This window comes from Leuresthes tenuis, unplaced genomic scaffold, assembly GCF_036924035.1.
Source record: "Leuresthes tenuis unplaced genomic scaffold, fLeuTen1.0.hap1 SCAF_15, whole genome shotgun sequence".
Lineage (NCBI taxonomy): Eukaryota > Metazoa > Chordata > Actinopteri > Atheriniformes > Atherinopsidae > Leuresthes > Leuresthes tenuis.
In genome coordinates, this window is record NW_027325369.1 from 23,827,572 (window position 1) to 23,849,839 (window position 22,268).

Below are 22,268 nucleotides of genomic sequence, written 5' to 3' on the forward strand. Positions count from 1 at the left end.
CATGCGAGACACTGACATCTAGCGGACAAAGTGGAGAACTGTCTGATTTCAGTTGTTCTGAGTGAGATAGATTCTCCCCTGCTGATTGGCGTAACCATAGAGAGGGTTGCTATGTAACGCTTGTGATTCCGGAAGAAGCTGGCCGAGCTGTAGCAATGAGGAGCGAGATGGACGATAACTTTCAGCTCGAAGACAGTGGAGTGGCAAGAAACGTAAGTGACTTGTTGAATTGTGCATGATACAGTAAGGAAACAGGAGTAGAAACAATATTAGTTTCCATTGCTGTAGGATGAGTTGAGGCCCCATTGTAGCGAGCCAGCGAGGCTAGTGTTAGCCATCGAGATAGTAAGTTAGCCTAAATCGCAGATTTAGCCATTCAGTGATTTACCGACCAGCCACCGGCAAAAACACATTACCGTTTGTCACATTTTGGCAACGACTGCTAACTGTGGTGTCTTGAGAGTCCAATGAACATTAGCTGAACGGTTAGCTACGCTAGCTCCATTCCCCTTCATGCACAGCTTGTTGGTGGTGCACGCCTAATTTTTACACAGTTGGTTCAAATGTATCTCATCAACATTTAATTTAGAAAAAAGTTGAGCGACCATAGATGTTTAGCCAGAACCAAAGTAAATCCTTTAAAGCGGAACTTGGTGTTGAATCAACAACAATGCTAACGCAAACCCATTGAGCCAAACTGAGTGCATCACTTTGCCGTGATAACTTACATTCACTGAGCTGGTGATATATATAAATTATGTTTACAGCCTGGCTGTGTTGAACTTGTGCTGGAGCAGCTCTAATCCGCTTAGCACAACATCCCAGGTCTGAAAGTAATGCTACTTTTGGGATGCTGTTGTAAAGTAAAAACATAGTATGCATTTTTCTAAAAATAATTAAAACCTCATGTTTAGTTTGCAAAAAAACAGCAAGCAGTTTTTTTTTGGAACTATTCGAAACAGCAAATCAAACGTTGGCACTGGGAAACCTTGTTGTATTTGAAATACATGCTTGTTTTGACCTTGATTGCAGTAACACACTGTCCCTGTCTTTAGGGCCTTTCTCTTTTAATGGCATTGTTTAAGTGTTCGGGATCCGAGGAAACTGGTTGTTGTAGTTTTCTTGCTTAATATAGGCTTTCATCTGTTGAACTGTTCGGGACCTCCCTTGTTGTATTGTTTGTTTCATAATGTACTAAATGTTTGGGTGAAAAATATGCTATTCATACTAACATGCTCCTGTGCCATCACAGATACTGGCTTTTGAACTATTGATTGTCCTTCCAAACTGGTTTTCCACATTGACTTAAGCCCATCTTAAGTTAGTTTGTGGTCAGAGAAGTCGCTCATGTCTCTGGATCTGATAAATGAAATGGTTCTCTGTCTCGTTCTTTGTGGACAGACATTTATCTTGATACTGAATCTTTAACGATGTTGTCTTCCAGATGAAATCCACAAATTCTTCCGAATAGTTCCAGAGAGACAATATTCTTTAAACTGCTCCCTTTCTCAAAGTGACATGTAAATAGTTCTGAATGGGTTAACTCCTAACCACTTAAACATCCATATCTTTATGTCACTCATGAATTGATTAATTGTCACACGTTCCACTTGTTTCTTTTCGCATCAAACTACTTTTCCTGTCTTGTTACTCCCGTTTCAACTTTCTTCAAACGTGTTTTCAAATGTGTTTGTGAATGCTTCATGCGAGTGGACCCGCTGTGTTTTATGTGTGAGAAATATTTGAAACTAAACCATTAAAATGATTTCTAAATGGATTCCCCCAAAATCACCCACTTTTCTCAGATTGCCAAGTCTGGACGAAGAGCTCGCCTTACAGCAGACCAATCATCATTCGAAGAGTCTCGCCCCGCAAGGAAGTCTTCCGCCTCCGCTTCAATGGGAGAGGTGTGTAATCTCACGCTGACAGACAATCAACTTCTTGTTATAACTCTACTTTATAATAAGTGTCATAAAAATGCATTCTGGTTTGTCTCATACATGAATTACAGAATGAGGATGAGGTGGGTAGCGTCACTATGCATGGCTTCTGCTCCTCATGCTTCAAATGCAGTTTTAGCATTGTACTGTTGCCGTAGATATCTTGAGTCATCAAACTAGTTTGCTTCACTTTAGCTGGTTAGTTTCAGTCCAAGTGATTCACCACCTCTTATATCACAGTACACACAGTTGATGAACTTGGAATGAAGAGATTTAATAGCATGCTTATTTATGCAGGTTGATGGGTTGCCATTTTTTCTACATAAAGGCATTTTGTCAACATTCTTTAATGTACAAAACAGCTGCTTTTTTCATTGATGCCCTCTCTCTCTCTCTCTCTCTCTCTCTCTCTCTCTCTGTGTGTCTGTGAGTGTTGGATCTCATGTGTTTGCTTTAAGTATTTTAAGGATTACTTTACAAACTCTACAACTCTGTTCAAGTTTGTAGTGTTAAATCATCTCATTCAGTCCCTATGACTCTACCATCAGTAGCATACATGGATAAATAGTCAGCGTAGCGATGGTAAATTTAGCCTTTAAGATATCAGACAAAATGTATGAGAGAAGTCAAATAAAACGCAACAGTGGAAATGCAACAAATAACATCCCTTTCCTATTGTTGGCATTTATGGAATCGGTCACATCTCCTGCTCTGCCAAACTGTACGCCGGCCAACATTCCCAAAGTAAAATATTCCAGCAATGCTCTTGCTTTAGGGTCTTCCCAAATTAGGCCAACTTCCCTAATGTATGAACCAGTATTCTCGCGCCCTCTCTGACCTGCTGTGAACATGCAATACATTTTTGTGTGTCGTGCGATTGGGTGTTTTTTTTTTTTCTTTTCTTTGCAGTCTTTGTTTATCAACCCTGTCCTCTCCTGCCTTATGTACCCAACTGATTGGTCACATTCTTGACATCCTTAGACTTAGTTGCTTTTATGGGCTCATAAGGATTGGCCACCACAAGTTTCTTGCCCTAGAGACTATCAGAGAGTCTTAAATTAGAAACCACAAAGGCTAAGCTAATTGCCTTAACAGCCCCAACTATTTTACTACATCTGTGAGGTTCATATTTGGTCATAAAAAATCGCCGGCAGATTTTGTTGTGTTTCTCAGGACGCTTATGGTCCTCTCCATTTTTGTTAAGTAAAATAAATGCCAGAGGATGAATTTATTTCATTGCAAGGACACTTGACATTGTTATCTAGTCTCTCATGAAAATGATTCATTGTCCGGAACACCAAATAACAAAAAACAGACAGACTTCATATCTCTTAAATTAATTCTGTAATCTTGCTAAGAAAGCCTTGGTTGTCTTTGTAATCATTTCTGTTCTTAATAAAGAGACGGTTACTAATTACACAAAGTTGAGGGAGCTCGTTCAGCCTCAGCTCTCTCGATTAATGGTAATATACAATAGAGCAGAGTGGGCTCCCTCCTCCCTCTGTCCTGCTTAATGGTGATATTCAAATTTATAAATGGCTTCGATAAAGGAACCAGCCATGAAAGATTATTTCCTCTTTCATCATAAACGAAAGAAATTTGTCACGAACACTTTGTCCTCTGCAGACCCAATTTAGTAATGAGAAGTGTTGTGCCTTTTTTTTCTCATTCTTTTGTCTGGTGAACCTCCTTATGCGTTCTGAGGAATTCATTCATGCAAGTGTTGGATCAAGATACACACTTGGTTTGCTATTTTGAGAATCAAAGAAATTGAGGGAGTGGGGTTTATTTTTTTACCCCCCCCCCTTTTTAATCTATTTTAGTTCAGACTTAGTTCCCACACACTGCTCCATATGTTCTACTGTCACAAACAGGCAGTACTTTAACCTGTAAATGCATGTTGATGACTCCTCGCTGCACAAACTGGGCGTGTTGTTTGCTTTTTTTCTAGCTTAAAACTTGTATCAGAGAACAAATTGGGAAGATAACCTTAGTTTAAATGGTCGCCATACTTTTAAGCTTATTTCCTTGCCTTCTGTTGGGATTTCCTTTCCCATCAGTAGATAAGAGGGCCCTCTACTGATACATTTATTTATTTTTTTGTTTCTTTTGGATACTTTTCTACTCATGTAAAGCACAAAATATGGTCAGTTCAACTCTGTTTTAAACATGCATTGATTTGACACAAAGCCCAATAACTATGATGATGTTTAAAGTTTGGCCATGCTATTTTTGTGCTTTATTATCTAAGATCAAAGCTTAGTAGTGGTCAAAATGCTTTCCAAATAGGATTTATCTCTCATCTATGTTAGTGAGAAGACATGTTTTTTATTAAAGTGCTTTCTTCCCCCAGGGCCCCCCTCCTAAACCGGCCCGGCGGCAGGGTGGCTGGGCAGAGGAAAGCTCTGGGTCTGGTTCTGCCAAGTACGTATCGTCACCTTACCCCCCCCATCTCCTGTGGCAACAATGAAAGCTGGGACTGCGAGCTTGTGTTATGTGTTATTAATGAACTCTCATGCTGTTGAATGAGCTTATTTATCAGTGCATATTTGGCACTCAGGCTGTGAATCAACAAGGTTAGAGGGAGCCTGTCTGAGCAGGCAACTCTCCATTCGTCTTCATCTGTGAGCATGGCGGTAATTGACATGGTTAATGCATCAGCCACAGGAGGGCACTGTTAGTCAGCTAGCCACTTTATCACAGGGGTTCAAGCCCCTTAATCACCCCATACCGCCGCAGTCTGCTCTTTACACAGGGAGCACAACATGGAGAATTCATGAAATATTTGAAACAGATGGAAGGTGTTTGCCAGAAGCTTTGATCTGCAACTAACAAATGTAACACTTAATACTGTACATGACTGACTGAACATGAGACATTTTAATATACCACTGAGCAGTTTGTTCTTCCTCCTGCCACTGTTCCCCATTCACAAGAGATGAGAGCACAGAGGATCCATTTAAGTGAGCAGGCGGAGTCAGCTGTGCTTATTTACGTAGTTTACTGCACCGTTAGTGCAGGCAGGGAAAACGGCAAACTCAATAGATCTTTCCTTTCACACAGAAGGTCAGCGTGTTGCATCTCTACTTTTGTGTAACCCTGCTTGATTCCCAGTCTCAGAGTGATTGAAATACAGGAGGTGTAAAAGGGGTTTGCACGTGCATTGATCCTCTCTGAAACAAAGTAAGTAATGGTCCCCCCTGGAACCGGCAAGGACTTTTCCTTTCAATGTCACCCCTCATGCTCAATCACCACCGCCCTCCTCCCACTAATCCCAGCGCAGAAATCCCAGGATTTGTCGATCTATCACTTCTAATTGACACTAAATGATCTGTCAGTTTATTGATGAACCTTTGAAACCAGGTTGTCACAATATATTTTATCCCTAACAACTTTTTCCAGACAGTTTTACCATGTCTATCGCTTTGCCTTACATGAGTCTTAATCAAGGGGCCTGTAATGTGTCTTAAGTGTCGCCACCCCCACCCCCCCCAGACAGGACACAGTCCAAGGGCAGGCAGGTAGGCTCCTTCAGCTCATCTTTGCCTGGTTGGACGAGCCCATTCATGGATGTGGCTCTGGCATCAAACTACCTGCAAAATATGGACAAAGCAGAGATAAATATTATCATCTGAGAACTAGATGGCTCACATTTAATTGTTTTCTTTTTGAATAATTTACCTGAATTTAAAAGTTGCAATAGTGTCATACAGGTCAAAGAGGACAGATTCACTTTAAAGGTTATAAAATAAGGATAAAAATCCCTCAAAATCCTCCTGGAGTCAAACAGAAGACCCTTTTTATGGTGAAAAAGTATGAATTCCAGTTATAATGCAGGTGCCTCTGTGTCATATAAGATCTGATTAATTTTCAACACTTGTAGAAAGCAATCCATATCTTTGTGTTTTAGTTATTGCTTGCCGTCTGTGCTTTTAAGTTCAGGTAGAGTCAAAGAATCAGAATAACGTTGTGGAAAAAGACCAGTAGGGGGCACTACTCAACAAGGAGACCTGGCAGAAGTATTTTGTGTAATCAAAGAAGATTTAATTTTGCTCTATAAAAACACATTTCTATTTCTCAAAACTACAGAAACGTGAGTATATAGTTTTATTAAATGATGGCGTTTGCCATCTGTCTCAACAGACTTCAGAGAAGGGCCAAACTGGGTTTTTGGGTCTGGCATGTTCTCATAAGCTGAACTGAGTATACACAAAGAAGTCTGAAAACGGCTGAATAATTCAGCAGGACACGAGGATGAGACAAAAAAGACAGATTTAGTGGAATTCCTCTCAGTAGATGTATGAAAAAGATGTTTCTGTGTGGGAGTTTGCTGATTATTGTTATATTATTGTTCTTATAAGATGTTTAATTAGTGTAAAAGTTGTTCTTTCTGCTGATTTACAGAACCGCAAGAAGACCAGCAGCCGAGGACCTGGAAGAGTAAGTTGCCTCAGACATCGCTTCCATTTTACATGATATTGTTGAAGTTGTTAACAGAATTCGATGGCTGTGGTATTCTTTAATGTTTAGGTAACAACAAAAAAAAGTGTTTTCTCAGCCTGCTGGTGCTGCACTTTCAGACGGTATCAGCTGATCCTCGTCTTCTGTGAACAATCACTTAATGTGATTACAAAAAACTTTTATTGTTGTTTTCCTGTAATTTGAGTTTCTCACCCTCCCTCGCATCATTCTGTGCCTAGAATAGACATGAGGAGAGGCAGGTAGAGTCGTGCATGTTTTACTCATCATCACAGCTGGAGCTTGGTGCCTGAATGGCTGCAGCGAGACAGAGAGCAGAAAAATCCCTTATGCTGTGCTTCTGTCTTAATTGTCCTCATAATATTTATTCAAACTGTGGCTCCAGCTGGGTTTGTTTTTGAAGAGTTTGTAGAGGTGATCTTGTCTAAGGCTGACATGCTGGCCAGACTGACAGCTCAGCAACTTCCCATAGCAGAGGCTTCAGAAAGCTGTAGTGGAGTCAGACCCGGACTGTAGAAAAATGATGTAAACTATCTAACATGAGAGGGAACAAAAGCAGGCACATCATCAAAGTAAAGTCTAGCAGGCAACTCACTCACTCCCAATGATCACCTCAACACCAGGCCTAGTTTTGAAAGCATTAAATAATTCATACTCTCACACTTCCTGCTTCTACAGCCGTCGCCTGCGACCGCAAACTCCCCAGGGATCCGATGATGAAGGAGGTGAGAGCACCCTTGCTGTCTCCTAGTCTTTGTTTCTCCTCACCGGCAAAGCGGAGCCCTCCAGTGCCTCTCCTGCACATTTATCCTCTGAAAGTAGAGCAGATAAGCAGGCAATCAGACCATCGCTTTTCAGTGATGCTCGAACCATATTTCTCCCTGGTCCCTGCTTGGATTCAGGTGTCGGGAGACTGCTTTTGACCACTGAGCATGTGGGCACGTATAAGCACGGCCCTTTGATGAACATGGTGAGTAAATATGTTCATTTCATACAGAGGGTTATCAAGATGTTTCACACATGAATGAAAGAAGGACGGAAACCTGGTGGAGGTCTTGTTAGGCTGTGAGGCAGCTTTAATGCATCTGGTACTGTAAGCCTTCATTTTTATTGAAGGAATGGTGGAATCACAAACTTAACAAAGCACTTAAGAGCCAAATATGTTGAAATACAGTATCAGAATGATGGGTTTGAGTTGAAAGTCTCCCAAAGGAACTCAATCATACATCTAACACAACAAAATAATTAAAATGGTTATTAAGGAGAGGATGGAGTTTGACTGTGCCAGAAATTAGTCTTAACCTGAATCCCACTGAAGGAAAAGTAAAAGCACTTTAAAGCAAACTTTAAAGAGCTTGAACACATCAGTGTCACAAAAAATGTCCAACAGATACTTTCAAAGAAGCTTCCAGATGGCTGGAAACATATAAAAGTCATCATTGTTTCTAAAGATTCTGCAGGTAATTCTTTTGTTTGAAGGTTTTATTTCACAGTCTGAAAGCCTTATTTTGTTGTTGTTGTTTTTAGCGTTTAGATCACGCACATCTGGTTAATTTGCATTCATATTTGAAGATAATCAAAAACTTTGTGCTTTAAAATTCAGGAAGCCAATAATTCAGATTATCACTGTAACATTGAATCTGGGTCTGACAGAGGGCTTTGTGGCTGGATAGAGGCCATCCACACTGACACAGTTTGTTACAAACACACATACATGCACACACACATGGACACACAGAGTGTCAGGCAGGTGATATTGAATACAGATATAGGGGTAAGGCTGCTGCTTTGACTGAGTGACCTTTGGGCTCAACCATGCACACCACAAATAATGTTCGGACTAAGGTGTGAAATTTCAGTAAGGTGTCCAATTTTCATTGTTCTATTTTGTAGTTCAAGTCACAGGGTCAGATAGCCACAGTATAGAGCAGTATGCATGAAGCGCTCAGTTCCTGAGCAGAAGAATGTTTAGACGTCAGTGTTTAGATGTAAATATTGAACAAATTAACTCTTTTTTTTTTTTTTTTAACCCGCATATTTCAGCTATTGATATTCTCTATCATCATTTCTGTAAATAGAAGATTACGCTGTAAATACAAAATGAAAACCGTAAAATGAAGAAAATCCGTTGTTTATACAACTCAAAGCAAAGCTGCAAACAAATTAAACTCATATTTATCCCAAAACATCACATTTGAAGGGTGAACTACGTCATTTGTTTCCAGGTTTATCAGTGTATGGAAAGACTGTAAACTCCCTGGCCTGACAATTTTTTTTGCTGCTATGTTGTAATCTAACCTGGTATTTTATTTGCTGGAGTCCAATGAAAGAGGGGATGTTACAGTCAGAAAATATATGAATTAACTGGTTGAATATAAGCTGCAGGGTTTCAGGTCCACTAGATGTTTTTTTTTTTTAAACTGTGTTTCTGTATTATTTTCTAAACCCACTCTCACACACATATTGCCAACACAATGGCTAAAATGGCCAGTAGAATAAAGAGTACAGAGGTTTGGCTCTCTTGCAGTTAATGCCGCCGGAAAGACTATTACTCTGTGAAGGGAGACCTCTTAATACAGAGCTGGAGGCAGGGGCATTGGAAATTACAGTGCTGAGGGTTAGTGAGATAGCCTCTGCAATCTTGATTATGTTCCCTACCCCTTATCCCTTATGTCCACTGGCTACAAGCACAGGGAGAAGGCTTGCACAGTCCCCTGCTCCCAGCTCCCTGCTGAAGGCTCCCACAGCTTCCTGCTGGCCACTTAAAATATCAGAAACGCACTAATCTTTTTCATACCTCACTCTTACACTGTGATGTGGTGAATATTGTCCTATGAGCCTTTCAAAGGGATCTGTGCCTAGGTAATCATTTGACCGGACCCCTGCGTAGATTACAGGAGACCAAGTGATGTGGAGAGACGTCCTGCTCTCCAAAGTCGCTGACTGGCATGTGCCCGCCGGGAGTATGTCTACATTCACAGCAAATTATCCCCTTTTGATATTTACATGCTTCAGCGAGGCAGCCGGACGTGGCTGTGTAATAAGGATACGCCAGGCCTGCTCGCTGCCAGACAAAAGCCACCTTGATACATGTCCAGCTGAGCGCAGGAAGTCAGCGTGGGTAATGTGTGCCTCGCTGAGGAGAGACAGCTCCTCCTGATGGAGTTGCCCTTTGAGTTGGCAGAAAACACTAGCTTGTTTGCAGCTGCTTTTATGGCCTGCTTGACCTCCTGTAATAGGTTGAATTTGAATCCCATTTGAAAATCTTGTTCCCTTTTTCACTTAATAATAGACTTTGCATATAGACAGCATATGCCTCCGTGCTTCACATTGAACTCTCATGCAGTGTGTTAATAGTACATTAACGGTTGAAATGAAAAAGGGAGTGTGTGCACAGGTAGACAATCCAGGAAGCTGTTTGCAGAGTTGGACGGCAAAGCTTTTTGATGTCATTGCACTAAGACCATTAAATTTGATTGGGAGTCCAGGGGGGACAAAATCTGCTGAACGCTGTGCTTTGTAAATGAGAGGACAAAGTGTCACCGGGGCCTCATGAATATGAAATACCTGCGCCCGCATTTATTTGGATATCAGAAACACAGATGAATCTTGTCAGCGGCTAAACGAGTGTGGCATTTTTAATTTGGTTTAATTAAAAAAGAGAAAGAAATAAGTTCTAAGCAGAAGGCGGGGCTTTGATTTTCAGAAAAACTTGCTGGGTTATGTTTTGACCTAGTTGTTGTCAGAATTCTTCATCCATCTGAGTTATATGTCTGGAATCAAAATATTTCCTCTGCGTTCCACCAAAGATCGATATTTTTTCAAACTGAGTTTATTTTTCGGGGGTTATTTTGATGGAATGGTGACATAGATGCCAAGATATTTCCTCACATCAGATTCAGACTTCCATCTCCTCACCTCCATTTAGCTCCTCTATTGACTTTCCCCTCAGGGTGCAGTACTGCAGTTAGAGATTACTGACAAACCTCTTCATGCAGTCCAGCGCTCTCTTTTTCTCTTTGTCAATTCTTCTCTCTCTTGCATCCCGTCTTCTGTTTCTCTTTCCGTTAACACTCAGTTGTAGAGCTAATAAGGATTTGTAGTCTGCATCCTCACCAGAAAGTTTTCTTCTGGAGAGACCCTCCCACCCTAAACTAGCCATTTATTTAACGGTCTTTGCTGTACAAAATGTGCATGTTGTTCAATCTTATTCATCTCTGTAATACTTTTTGAAAATTCTAATCAGGATGTTGTTAAATCCATAAAAGGTCTTGTTACATATGTCAGTCTGCCTATTTATTAATAACTACTTAGCTAACTTTCAACCAGTCCAGCTGCATGCCCTATTATCCGTCTCTTATTTCAGTGCCTTCACATGTCAATCTGAAAAATGCTGTGAAAGTTTGCCCTGTCCTTTGTGGGAGTGGAGCCATCCTTTATCCTGTTGCGTTTTGCCAATTAAAGTGGGTTCCCACTGTTTTAGCAGCGGGCTGGCGGCTCCTGGTACCGCAGCCCCTGCCAGGCCGCACTGTGACTTCCGACCCCACACAGATGGGCCCGCAAGCAAATACTCTTGCACATGGCTGGATGCCGCCCCAGTTGGAGTGGCAGAGTGGACATGGAGGTCGGCCTACCGGCCACCGCAGGTCCTGGGGGTGGGTGGCGCTGACAGGGCCCAAATGCTAAGGTAGCAGGGGGTGCTTTCTGGGGAGCCCCTGGCCAGCGCCCCCCTCACAGCAGGATGAGCTGCTGCCTTGCCTCCTGAATATTCATGGCCGCATGGCTATTGTGACAGGGCAGTTCTTAAGAGGCTGTAGGCAGCAAGAGGGAAGTAAGGAAGTGCCACGCAGATACGATCACACATAGTCTGACAAACACACACACACCCAGCAGCCACACAGGGGGGAGTTACTGTAGTTTAATCAGGATTCTTGTATTAGTAGGCAGATGACAGACTTGTCTTTTTTTTTTAATACTTTACACCTCTTCAAATGTTATCAGATGTTCTCTGTTTTTTTTTTTTTTTTTTTTTAGATATTCCAGTAATCCCTGACCTGGAAGAAGTGCAGGAAGAAGATCTCACAATGCAAGTTGCCATTCCACCAAGGTAGAGAGCTCTTTAAAGTTACGAGAGTTATTATAACCCTGGTTTGATACACACATGAACCATGTCACCCAAAACAGGTGAGGAGCAGTTAACCATTGACCAGGATCAGTGCTCTGCTCTGGTGACTGTGAAGTTACCCGTCCTTCGCTCATGCCGTTGCGGGGTCCCTTGCTTTATGTGTCTGAAATGGAGAAATAACAGTTTGATGTGATTTATGCAACTCTGTTACCCGGGTCCTTATTAACCGGACTCTTTGATTTACAGGGCAGTGAGAGACACGCCGACATGTGTCGTCTATGTAGCAGGGCTATGACAGTGGTGGAGGTTATTAGGCTGGAGCTTGCTCTCTGTGCGAGATAATATCCACATTGAACTCATTGCAGGGGCAATGTAGCGTGTAATGTGCAGTAAGTAGGACTGGCATGCACTGCTAGGCCCCGGCCACTTTGAGAGCCCCCCCACTTATTTCCAACCCACAGATAAGCAGCTGGGTTTCAATTTGAAGCGTTTAACACTTGGCAACCATCTCATGTTCTCCATGGTCTTTGCTTGAAGTCTTGGAGCTTGATCGTGCGCAAACTTCAAACTTATCCAAAGCTTCTTCTCAGATATGCTTCACATGTAATGTAGAGGCATGATTCCTCTCTCGTGTTCTTTTAAGGGAAGTACAATTTTTATGCCAGTCATAGTTTATCAGAGGGCTGCTTTCCTCAGCTGTTTTGTCACCTTGTCCCTCTCTTAGCATCCAGGTGAACCGGGTAATGACCTACAGAGATCTGGACAATGATCTGAAGCATTATTCTGCATTTCAAACCTTAGTAAGTCAAGGGCATTTATGTTCATACAGCTATATATCTTCTCTTTAAGGTGGTCCATTTAGTTTTGCGACAAACATCAACTCAGTTTTTACTAGCCAAGTGAATTTCTCTGAATTTTTTCTCAGGACGGAGAGATTGACTTGAAGCTGCTCACCAAGGTTTTAGCACCAGAGCAGGAGGTGAAAGAGGTGAGTGAGTTTTTAGTAAATGTTGCTTGTGAGCTCCCAATGAAGGCATGTCCAGCTGTTCCTAGAGCACCTCGGGGAGGTTGCTAGTCTTGTCTCCCAGGTAATCAAGATTTATGATGTGTACATTAACACCCTCTGCTCTCCTTTCCCCATTTTCCTCTCTTTGCTCCTTCTGCTCCTCTTGCTCTCTTTCCCGGCATTTCTCCATCTGCTTCTGTATTTCTTCTGTCCCTCTTTTTGTTCTGCAGGATGATGTGGGCTGGGACTGGGATCATCTGTTTACAGAGGTGTCCTCAGAGCTGCTGATGGAATGGGATCAAGGAGAGAATGAGGAGCTGGGGCAGAAGGGACAGTGTCTTTAGTTATTTGAACTTTGATTACAGTTTGTTTTTAAAAATGTATTTTTATAAATGTATATACAGCATTTCTTTAACTTTCAAACAAAGTGGTCTGTGTAGAAAACAGTGCCGGGTTGTCTAACCCCATCTTTGTTTATTTAGGTGGAATATCTTGTGTGTTTTGCTTGGTTAGTTTGAACTTATACAGCCAAAAAGGTATTTACCAGAGAAAGCCCCTCTGAAAAATGCAGTTTCAGATAAAAATGTCCTCTCTGTACTGGCAGCATTATCAACACTCACATACAAGTCCAAGGTTGATAATCAGCTAAGCTGAAATCCAGTTGATTGTGTTCAAATTAACATTCCTCATTAAAGCCTACAACCTTATTGTTATTGACTGTGCCATTGACTTTATCTTGCAGCTCTTCGATAGGAGCAACCCCTTCTTCACTATTATCTCAAATGCATTGAGCAGAGTTCCCGTTGACACCTGGGGGATTAGCATACATTATACCTTTTTACTGAATTAAGAGGAACGGATGTAAGTTGTGAACAAGACAGCTGCTACTATAAGGTGTGTGGTCGTTAAAGTGTTGAGCAAATTATTCACAAGAATGTGAAAGCACAGGATGAAGAGTGAGCAGGACATGAAAAGGAAATCAGTTTTTTTTTTCTTTCAGATGACATTTGCTCTAATATACATCAGTCATTTATCGTGTAACATAAGAATTACATTGCATGTCAAGGTTTCAACATGTGGTGCACATGTATCAGCATTCAGTTTTGTCTTTGGTTCATGTGTGTGAATATAAATGCAGGCCTCCAAAGTCAGGCCAGCTCTATTAGGGAAACAGCTGTAACATTTACAGATAGTGATTAGGTTTATTTTCAAGGCAGACATCAGTCTCATGACATTTGGAGATGCACCGCAAAGTCCTCAAGGGCACACAATGTACGCATCTAACAGCTCAATCACTGCCCATCACAAATAGATCCAGATTTTTTCATTTGGTCGGCCCTGAATCAACTTCATCAAGTATAATACCTCAAGATGAAGCTATCATGCGGGAAATTTGTGCTCAGAATATTTGTGGCACAATATTTGCGCTCGGCACTTAAATTCAGTGAGTGAACCCCCTATCAGATATACAAATGCACGCTTTTTTTCCCCCACTTTTTTCCGCCTCCTCTATTGGCTTGTTTAGCCAGACTTAATGAATTCTGCCCATATGCCCTGAGCAGCTGCTATGTTGCCCCTTCCTCCTGCCCCCGCTGAGCTGCGAAGTGCCCATCCATGTAGAGACAACCTCTAGCTGTCTCTCTAGAGAAAGCTAAGCCTGCCACTCCTCCGCTGGCAGCCAGCCGGTGCTGTCTGAGGTGGACTGTGGAAGGGCCGAGGACTCAGATTAGGGCCCAGTGATCATGGGTTGCGGTCGGCCTCAAATGATTGGCCCATGTGTCGGTGGATCAGAGAGGGGATTAGCGAAAGAGATCCAGAGACACTGTTTGCCATGTGCTTGCATCCAGATTCTCAAAGTGACCTCTCACCGCCTCATCATGCTGCTCTTCTCTCCTCCTTTATTCTCACCATGTCTCTCAGTGTCTACAGTACTTCCTGACGCTGCAGCGAGGCAGCACATGACCTCTCACTGGGTGTAGTAAATTCAGTCACATCAAAACAGCTATAACATCAACATAATTTCTAATGAGGAAGACGATTGTGTTCTGAGAGGACTTTGTGGTTGTGGCAGTAGCTTCGAGTGTCACTGGGAGATGAGCTAAATCTGAGGCTGTGTTGACTCTGAATCAGCAATTATACAGACCTCACATTTGTTTATGGCGTAATTTGTTTTTCTGTGTCTTTTGTCTATTAAAATAAGTGAACTGTTACTGCTGCAAAAACAGTTCATGGAGGTAAAGAAGTGTTCTCATGCCAATGGTTGTTAATGAAGTAGTAATTTGTGGAATCTCAGTATAAAACATTGTTCTCAGTATAGACCAGCTGAGCACGGCCCTAAAGGAGCCGTTTATCTGTGTTTTTATTGGATCTTTTGGTCGACATGACATTGCATTTTATGGCAAAGAAAACAATGTCGGGGAAGTAATGCAATTTTAAGAGGAAAAAAAAATCAAATGAAGGCCCCATTTAAGAAATGCTTTTTCCTGCTCTCTGTCGACAGGCTTGTCTTAATGTATTTTGATATTGGGGACTAATTGGAAGCATAGACTAGAGAAAATATGCTTCCAGCTCTACCTAATATGCTGTGGTGTTGACAGAAGTTTATACATCTTATCTGTTCTCAATATCTCCCCTTCATATGTTCCAAAAGCAATATGCCGAGGTGTAATTAAAGAAAATGGGGAGATGTAGAGATAGCTGGGGCCTGATGCCCGGGCCCCTCAGACACAGAGTGAGGGGTGAGGACAGACACGCTAAAGCTCAAGGAATATTAGGCCCAGTTCATTTCACCGGGGGCCACGTGCCTGTGACAGGTTCCCTGTCAGAGACCTGGCCAGCACTGCATCAGTCGGTTGCCGTGAACCAGCCATGAGAGGATAATTAGCTGTTTGAAAAGGCAAAAACTCATAGACACATCCCCTTTTAAGTCCAGATGACATCCCGTTTTACTCATTAGGTTACAATATAAATATTTGCAAGGTCAATTTAAGTTCAGATGCTGGACATTATACATGCAAACGCCACCATATTCAAATGGAACTCTTTGAAAAGAACCTCAAAAAGCAGCCAAAGTATTGATTTGCAACAAAGACTCCATGATATTTCAAGTTTAAAGGAGAAATCCTCAACACCCAACTAAGGCAGTCAGATCAATATCATTTTTTGATCAAAAGGGGATTTGCCTTTGAAATAGCTAGATTAAACAGATGTTTTATTTTTCATTAGTTAAACAGCACCTTTAAAAGCCCTCAGGGGGTTGTGAGAGAGAAGAGGGTATTAACTCCACAAAAGAGAAAAAAAGGGATATTTTTTTAAGTTTGATGGGCTGAAAAGTCATTTCAGTCATTTTTTTCTCCTCTCTTCTTTACTTGATATTCTAAGTCCTTTTTTTTGTTTACCCCAGGTGGGCTTGGACATTAAATGGCTGGCAAGGTGGCAGCTTGGAATGCCCCTGGGCATCTTACGGCCATCATGTTGTCAAAGGACCTGGGAGGGAGACTGAGAATAGAAACTGTGAGAAGGCAAATAAAAAAAAAGAAGCTTCTGTTCTTTTAGTAACAATGAGACTCATTAATTACCTCCAGCTTTTCCTATGGATGTTTTCAGTGCCGCTGTGTGTTGGGGGGCAAGAGGGCTTTGAACATGAAATACAGTCAGACTCCACATTTGTCATGTATTTTATTATTTCCCTTCTTCACCTCTCCGTCTTGTAGGCAAGGTCCTTCATTTTTCACATGACTGGTTTTCTTATCATTGTAGGCCCTCTTCGGTGGCCTATGAGTGACTTAAAGGCAATAAAACACAAAACATTCTGTAAAACACGGATGCCTCTCGGTCTGGAGGCCCTGCAATGCCTCCCCGTGAAATTATAATAATAACTCAGTGGCGGTTGGAGTGGCCAGGTCGCTGTGGGGGGCTGGGAGAAAAGGTTCACCAAGGCCCTCTGAGCAGGGACAGGTCAAGGTGGCCTGTTGGGCCTTGCCACCCCACCTGCCTCTCCCAACCCAAGTCATAAACTCTTTCCATCAAACAGGATGTCGGCTAAAGCCAGGCACACAGCTGAACCTCTTTGTCTTGTAGCTGCTGGCTGTGGCTGATGGGAGATTGGTTGTGTTGGTCACCTGGCTGTGGTGAGGTCAGCTGAGGAGCTTATCATGGCCAGTACAGGGAAAATGCCTGAGTCAACACAACTCTGTAGTTTGCCCTCTGCAGGTCAACTTTGTCATGAACTTAGTACTATGTAATTTTGTTCCTTTGAAAGGGAAGACAAAAGGCAGGAGGAGCGACAATTATGAGTCCCCTTATTGTTGAACTGTGTCTGGATGTAATTTTTTGGTGTCTGGATTTGTTGCAGGGTGGTGGGAGGGGCTGGATGAAGTCCCACAACACCTCTTGAGTGTGTGAATGAGAAGGAACGAGGACAGGAAGAGAGCACAGGCTCCACCACTGAGGTGCTGACAGAGGGGATAGAGGGGCTGAGATTGCACCTGTTCTGGCCCAGCACCCTCCCAGCAGGGTCTCGTCAGGGTCTCAGCCTTCTCCTGGCATCTGTGAAGGGAGCCAGGGCCAGTCCCACCTCCAGTGTTTGCTCCACCTCCTCTTAGCTCGTGGAAAAGAGACGAGAGGTGCTGGAGGCTCCATCTGCTGAGGGCTCGCTGCGGTCTCTGTGGCCCGCCTGGGGAAGGGGGTTGCTGGGCCTCTACGACTCTGCCACAGGGGTCTCGCAGTGGTAGACCACAGCGTTGCACATCACACATCACTTGCCAGCTGGCCGGGCTTTTTCCCCTGTAAACAGAGACTAATGACCACTCAGCACGCACACACCAAACACTTATCCCTTGGTAGATTAGAGGAAGGGGAGACAGTTTAGGTGAAAAGGCTTGGCTGATTTGAGTAAAGGAAAGCAGCCTGCTGAGGTTACTTATGAGATCCATGGTTATTTGAGCTTTGGGAACGGTGCTCATATCATAGTGGGATACTGCTATGCAGCTACCCTTGAATTCTGACTCAAGTCCAATGCTTGCTTGCATGCAACATCACAGACCTCCCGGTGCTTCTAAAGCCTCCTGGATCCAGCTGAGCCCGTAAAGGTTTCATGTTGGATCTGTGTCCTGAGGAAACGCATGTAACAATTCTGAGAGCTCTTCTCGCCTTCTTTTAAATACAGCGAGCCTCTTAACGTTCCAGTTCTGTGCCCCAAGAATAATTTTACTCCACTAATAGCAGATATTTCCATAAAGAGATCAAAATGCAACATGACAGTAAACACCTCATTGCCTTTATCCTCATGATAGATGTGGTGTTCATCAGAGCGGCCTTGAGTTTAGTGTCTCCAGACTGAAGGACATTTGTGTCTCCATGTTTCCTGTCCCATCTCATCAGAATCTCCTTCACCATGTCTCCCAAGTTCAGTTTTCTCAAGAATTCCCCTCGTTCAATTAAATTATTATATTTTAGCGTACCCCCAACCAGATAATTTCATATATGTCCTGCAATCCTATTTGCCCAGATGTCCCCAACACATGCTTTTACAGATATAATTATAAATGGAAAAATAAATAAATATTTCAAATGCAGGATAGGAGTAATGTGACATTGAGTGTTATTCCCCAGTTCGGCAGGGAGAGGTAGGGAGGTCAACCAGCTACACTGAGCCACTGGCAGCCCAGGCCCCACTGGTCCACCGGAGTGACTTGGCTTCATCTACAAACTCGCAATAAATATCTGGCCATCATTTATTTTAATTCACTCCTTTCTTGCTCAGATGGAATGGATTCTTAACCTTGTAGGACAAGGACACTCGCATGCTGCCTGCCTTGCCTTAGCTGCTAAATTATTCTTCATTCTTCAGGGGAAATAAAAAAAAAAGGAGTCCGGCGTTGCTCAAACTGTCAGCTCCAATGAAAAGCACGCCTGAAAACATTGTCACTGAACCCCTGGACGAGGAAAAGAAGGGAAGTGGGCAGTGAAAGACAGAGTGAGAGAAGTGGGGGGAGAGTGAGAAAGAGGGGTGGTGGAGGTGGGGGAGTCGGCAGCCTCCAGAGTGATTTATTTGCCAAATCAGGACACAATGAGTCGATTATGAGTCCTCTAATAAGAGAGAGTGTTTGGGGACCCACTAATTGGGCATGATTGAGTTGCAGTCTGGGAGCCGGGCGAAAAGGGAACCTGGTCGGCGGCTGTCATGCAATCATCAGCTAATCAGAGCTTTGAAATTAAAACTGCGTGTTTAGGGTAGAGGACGGGATAATGGCAGGGACCTGCCTGAGCTCGGAGGCTGCCTGAGGAGGCTGTCACCGTGTTTATGTGTATGTGTGTGTTTGTCTGGATGCTTTCTGGCATGTTTGTGTGTGTGTGTTTTTTGTGTACAGTGCAAGTGCTGTGGATAGGGCAGATTATGGTATGTATGGTGTGTATGTGTGTGCAATTTGGGCCTTTAATGTCTGACTGTGGTCTGCGCTGGTCTTGATGAGGACTGTGAAGGAGCTGTAATCAGCCCAGCTCTACTTAGATGATGTGCGTGTGTGTGTGTGTGTGTGTGTGTGTGTGTGGACGGCTTTTTACTGTTAAGTATATGACATATGTGCCGTATGCATCTTAACTTATGTCGTAGGAAATGCCAGCTCTGAGCAAAAATATTCTACAGGGCAGTTTGTATAAATGTGATACATTTCAATAAGGCAGAGAATATTTGTCATGTAAACATCTCTACAATTATATGATACTGTATGGAAAATTGTATATCTATGAAGCATTGTGAAAACGATGAATCATCATAGAAATGGTTTGTGTTATTTTGTGCATTGAACCTATTTGTTATTAAGTAATTCATTTTTTCAGTGAATCTGATTCTTCTTATTTGGTCTTTTTTGAATTACAGTTGAAGTCAATAATTGTCTTGTTACTGCCAAACATGCTGGAGTTGGTGGGTTTGAACTGTTGTATTCTCCTGACGTCACTAGGGGGCAGTGTTTATCTGTACTGCATCGCGGGAGCTCACGGACAGCTAATTGATGCCAGGTGCTTCTTCTGGCTGCGTCCTTAACACAAGCGGAAACAAAAATGTCATGCGTGCATCATTTTCAGAGGTAAGATAGAAATATAACGTGTGTTAAAAGATATCTGACAACTTATTTTACAGCATTTTCTTTTTACATCTTATGCTTCAAACACTGCCGAAAATGTTAGCTCTAAAATGTGGCTTATTTACCAAAACTTATTATATTTCTTAAAATTCCTTGTTATATCCCGGCTGGTGTCCTTCTCAACAGTCTTATTTTAGATAAAGTTATCTTTGCAGTTTTTAGATTTAGTTGATCATATTTAATAACTGGAATACCTTATTCCTGATAGATGTATAGTTATATAAATTCATAAAGGGCTAATTCAAAATCCTGTGTTTTTCCGTGACAACACAGAATGCAATCTCTGGGTGGATTGTTCACGAGTAGGAATGGAAACAGAAACGTTTCTTTTTTTTTTGTGATCTTAAATGTTTTGATAATTAGAAAACACGTTTATATGTAAATTAGATGCCATAGGTGCATTTAGATCAAGTCTTTATTTCAGGTTTTCATTGGACATCAGTTACAGAGGATATTTACATGTTTCATAATAATTAACACATTTACACATGTATTTACCATGGTGAAATATTAAATTTAATGGAGTATTCAGCTGCTAAAGTCATGTTTCAGTCTTTCCTTTTTTTTTTTTTTTTTTTTTTAATTTTTTTTTTATAACCTATGTCTTTATCCCCAAATTACCCACCAACCAAACAAACAAACATGCTGCATTTTCAGTCCTCCCAAGGCCTTGTCTAATTGTAAATGCGCCTTGCGTCTAAAGAGGGCCTCACTATAAAAATCTGAAGTGGGTTTAGGCATAAATGGGATTAATTCCCAAAGAATGTCCTTTGCTCTTCCTCCCATAATTTCATTTGCAGGGTCCACAGGATGAATAGCCAAGCAGGTAGTGATGTGGAACTGCAGGACAGGCCTTGCGGGGCCTATGCTGCTACACCGCAGCCTTCAGGTTATGTTACCTTGATAATGTCACAGCTGCAGGAACCACACCGCCCACCATACAGGACACAGGAAATCCAATTATCCGCCTTCTAATGTGTGGGAATTTTTACGCTCTCATTTCTTAGACTTTGGCTTTTGCTGCACCTGAGGGCAAACCTACCTGAGAGAGATTCCTGGGATTGTTATTTATTTATTTTCAAGGAAAAATATCCATAGGCTTTCTGACTAAAATCAATAAAACTGTTAGATTTTAGTGGAACCCATAATAAAAATGCTCTTTTGACAAAAACACTGGGTTAAAGATAAATTTGTTCTTTACAATGAAAAATGGTTTGTTGGACTAACTGTAAATGGCACTATTTAGTTAGCTGTATTTTAAATCCAACATCAGTTTTACTGGACACACAACAGAGAGCAGAGCAACTCGTCCTGGAGTCAGCTGGGTCTTGGTGACGGCTGTACATCGGTGCAGGTTCCCCCACCTGCATGGATTCCCGACTGTTTTTTTGATTTAATTAAAAGGAAGAGGGGGCATCAATTTCAGCTGCATGGCGGGGAGATGACAGTACACAAATTGAAAGTAAGCATCTCAGTGGAGCAGGGAGGAGGCTGGTACATCATTAACATGGGAGACAATTCTGTGTGCAATGTAACAAGATTAGAAACATTATTATCAACCCAATGCTCTACATAAAGCTCTGCAGCAGGAAATAAATAAAAAAAGAAACAATCTAAAAAAAAAAAGGCTTTATACTTGGGACAGGATGAGGCAAGCTCATAAATGTAAAAACAAAACAAAACAAAACAAAACATGGGATTCAGCAAAATTATGTTGCTTATCATGGTTCATATTGTTTTTTTTTTGTTTTGCTTTACCTCAGACAGTAGTGTTTATACATCTCAGAGGTGATCATACTGTAAATTTGACCCCTCCTTGCTGATCCCAAGCTCCGTTTTAGTGTTTGGGTTTGATTTTGAGCCCATCCCAAGGAATGTGAATGGACTCGTCGAGGAGCCTTATTAATGAATAGTAAAGACAGATGAGTCTCTCTCGTGCCAAGCAGGTTGCCGCAATTGGATTAGTGAAGCTGAGACTGGGATGGATAGCTGTCTATGTGCCAAGTGCCCATTAGCTCGGCTGGTACGCCAATACAAAAACGGGCTCAGGATTCCCCTCAATGATCTCCGATTGGACTCATCAGCAGATTATATCTGAAGCAATAAACTGTACTGACATACTAATAAGTAATTAACATTAATCAGCTGTGATAATATAAGGGTTAAACAGATTATTTAGCTCCTGCTTTCATTGTTAAAAGAATACAAATATCCGGCACAAGTGATGTGTTAGCTGCTGTCTGTAAAAATGTACTTTATCGATGGGATGCTGTCCATTCTTGGCATGTATCAGAGCAACTTGTGTTTCAGAGGTTCTCTGGGAGGCGATGATGGGCACTGTACATGTCAGTGTACAACAGGGGCTCTTCTCCAACCAACTATACAAATGGGCATGAGTGTGAAGAGCTGGGAAGATGTTATCAATCACCCACTGTGCCTCAGCTGAGGAGTTGCTGGCGTCTGTGGAGAGAGTCCCTCTCATACTGATCCATATAAAAGGCTGTGTGATGTATTACAGCGGATGAGTCGGGACCGGCTCTGACACATGACTGACAGCTCATTTGACAGCCCCG

The 22,268-nt window shown here is 42.2% G+C and overlaps 1 protein-coding gene across 1 annotated transcript; it reads left to right on the top strand.

The window, feature by feature from the left end:
- The first annotated feature begins 114 nt into the window (after positions 1-114).
- On the top strand, positions 115-13,263 carry ift43 (intraflagellar transport 43 homolog (Chlamydomonas)). The gene is made up of 9 exons (XM_072365930.1): positions 115-212; positions 1,806-1,907; positions 4,294-4,364; positions 6,345-6,380; positions 7,098-7,144; positions 11,454-11,526; positions 12,269-12,344; positions 12,470-12,532; positions 12,781-13,263. The coding sequence occupies exons 1-9, from the start codon at positions 156-158 to the stop codon at positions 12,892-12,894; spliced, it is 639 nt and encodes a 212-aa protein (XP_072222031.1). The 5' UTR covers positions 115-155; the 3' UTR covers positions 12,895-13,263.
- Positions 13,264-22,268: the final 9,005 nt, after the last annotated feature.

Coding starts and splice junctions, on each gene's coding strand:
- ift43 (XM_072365930.1), top strand. CDS start 156: ATGAGGAGCGAGATGGACGATAACTTTCAGCTCGAAGACAGTGGAGTG. Junction 7,145..11,453: donor GGGATCCGATGATGAAGGAG/GTGAGAGCACCC, acceptor TTTTTTTTTTAG/ATATTCCAGTAATCCCTGAC. Junction 12,345..12,469: donor ATTCTGCATTTCAAACCTTA/GTAAGTCAAGGG, acceptor ATTTTTTCTCAG/GACGGAGAGATTGACTTGAA.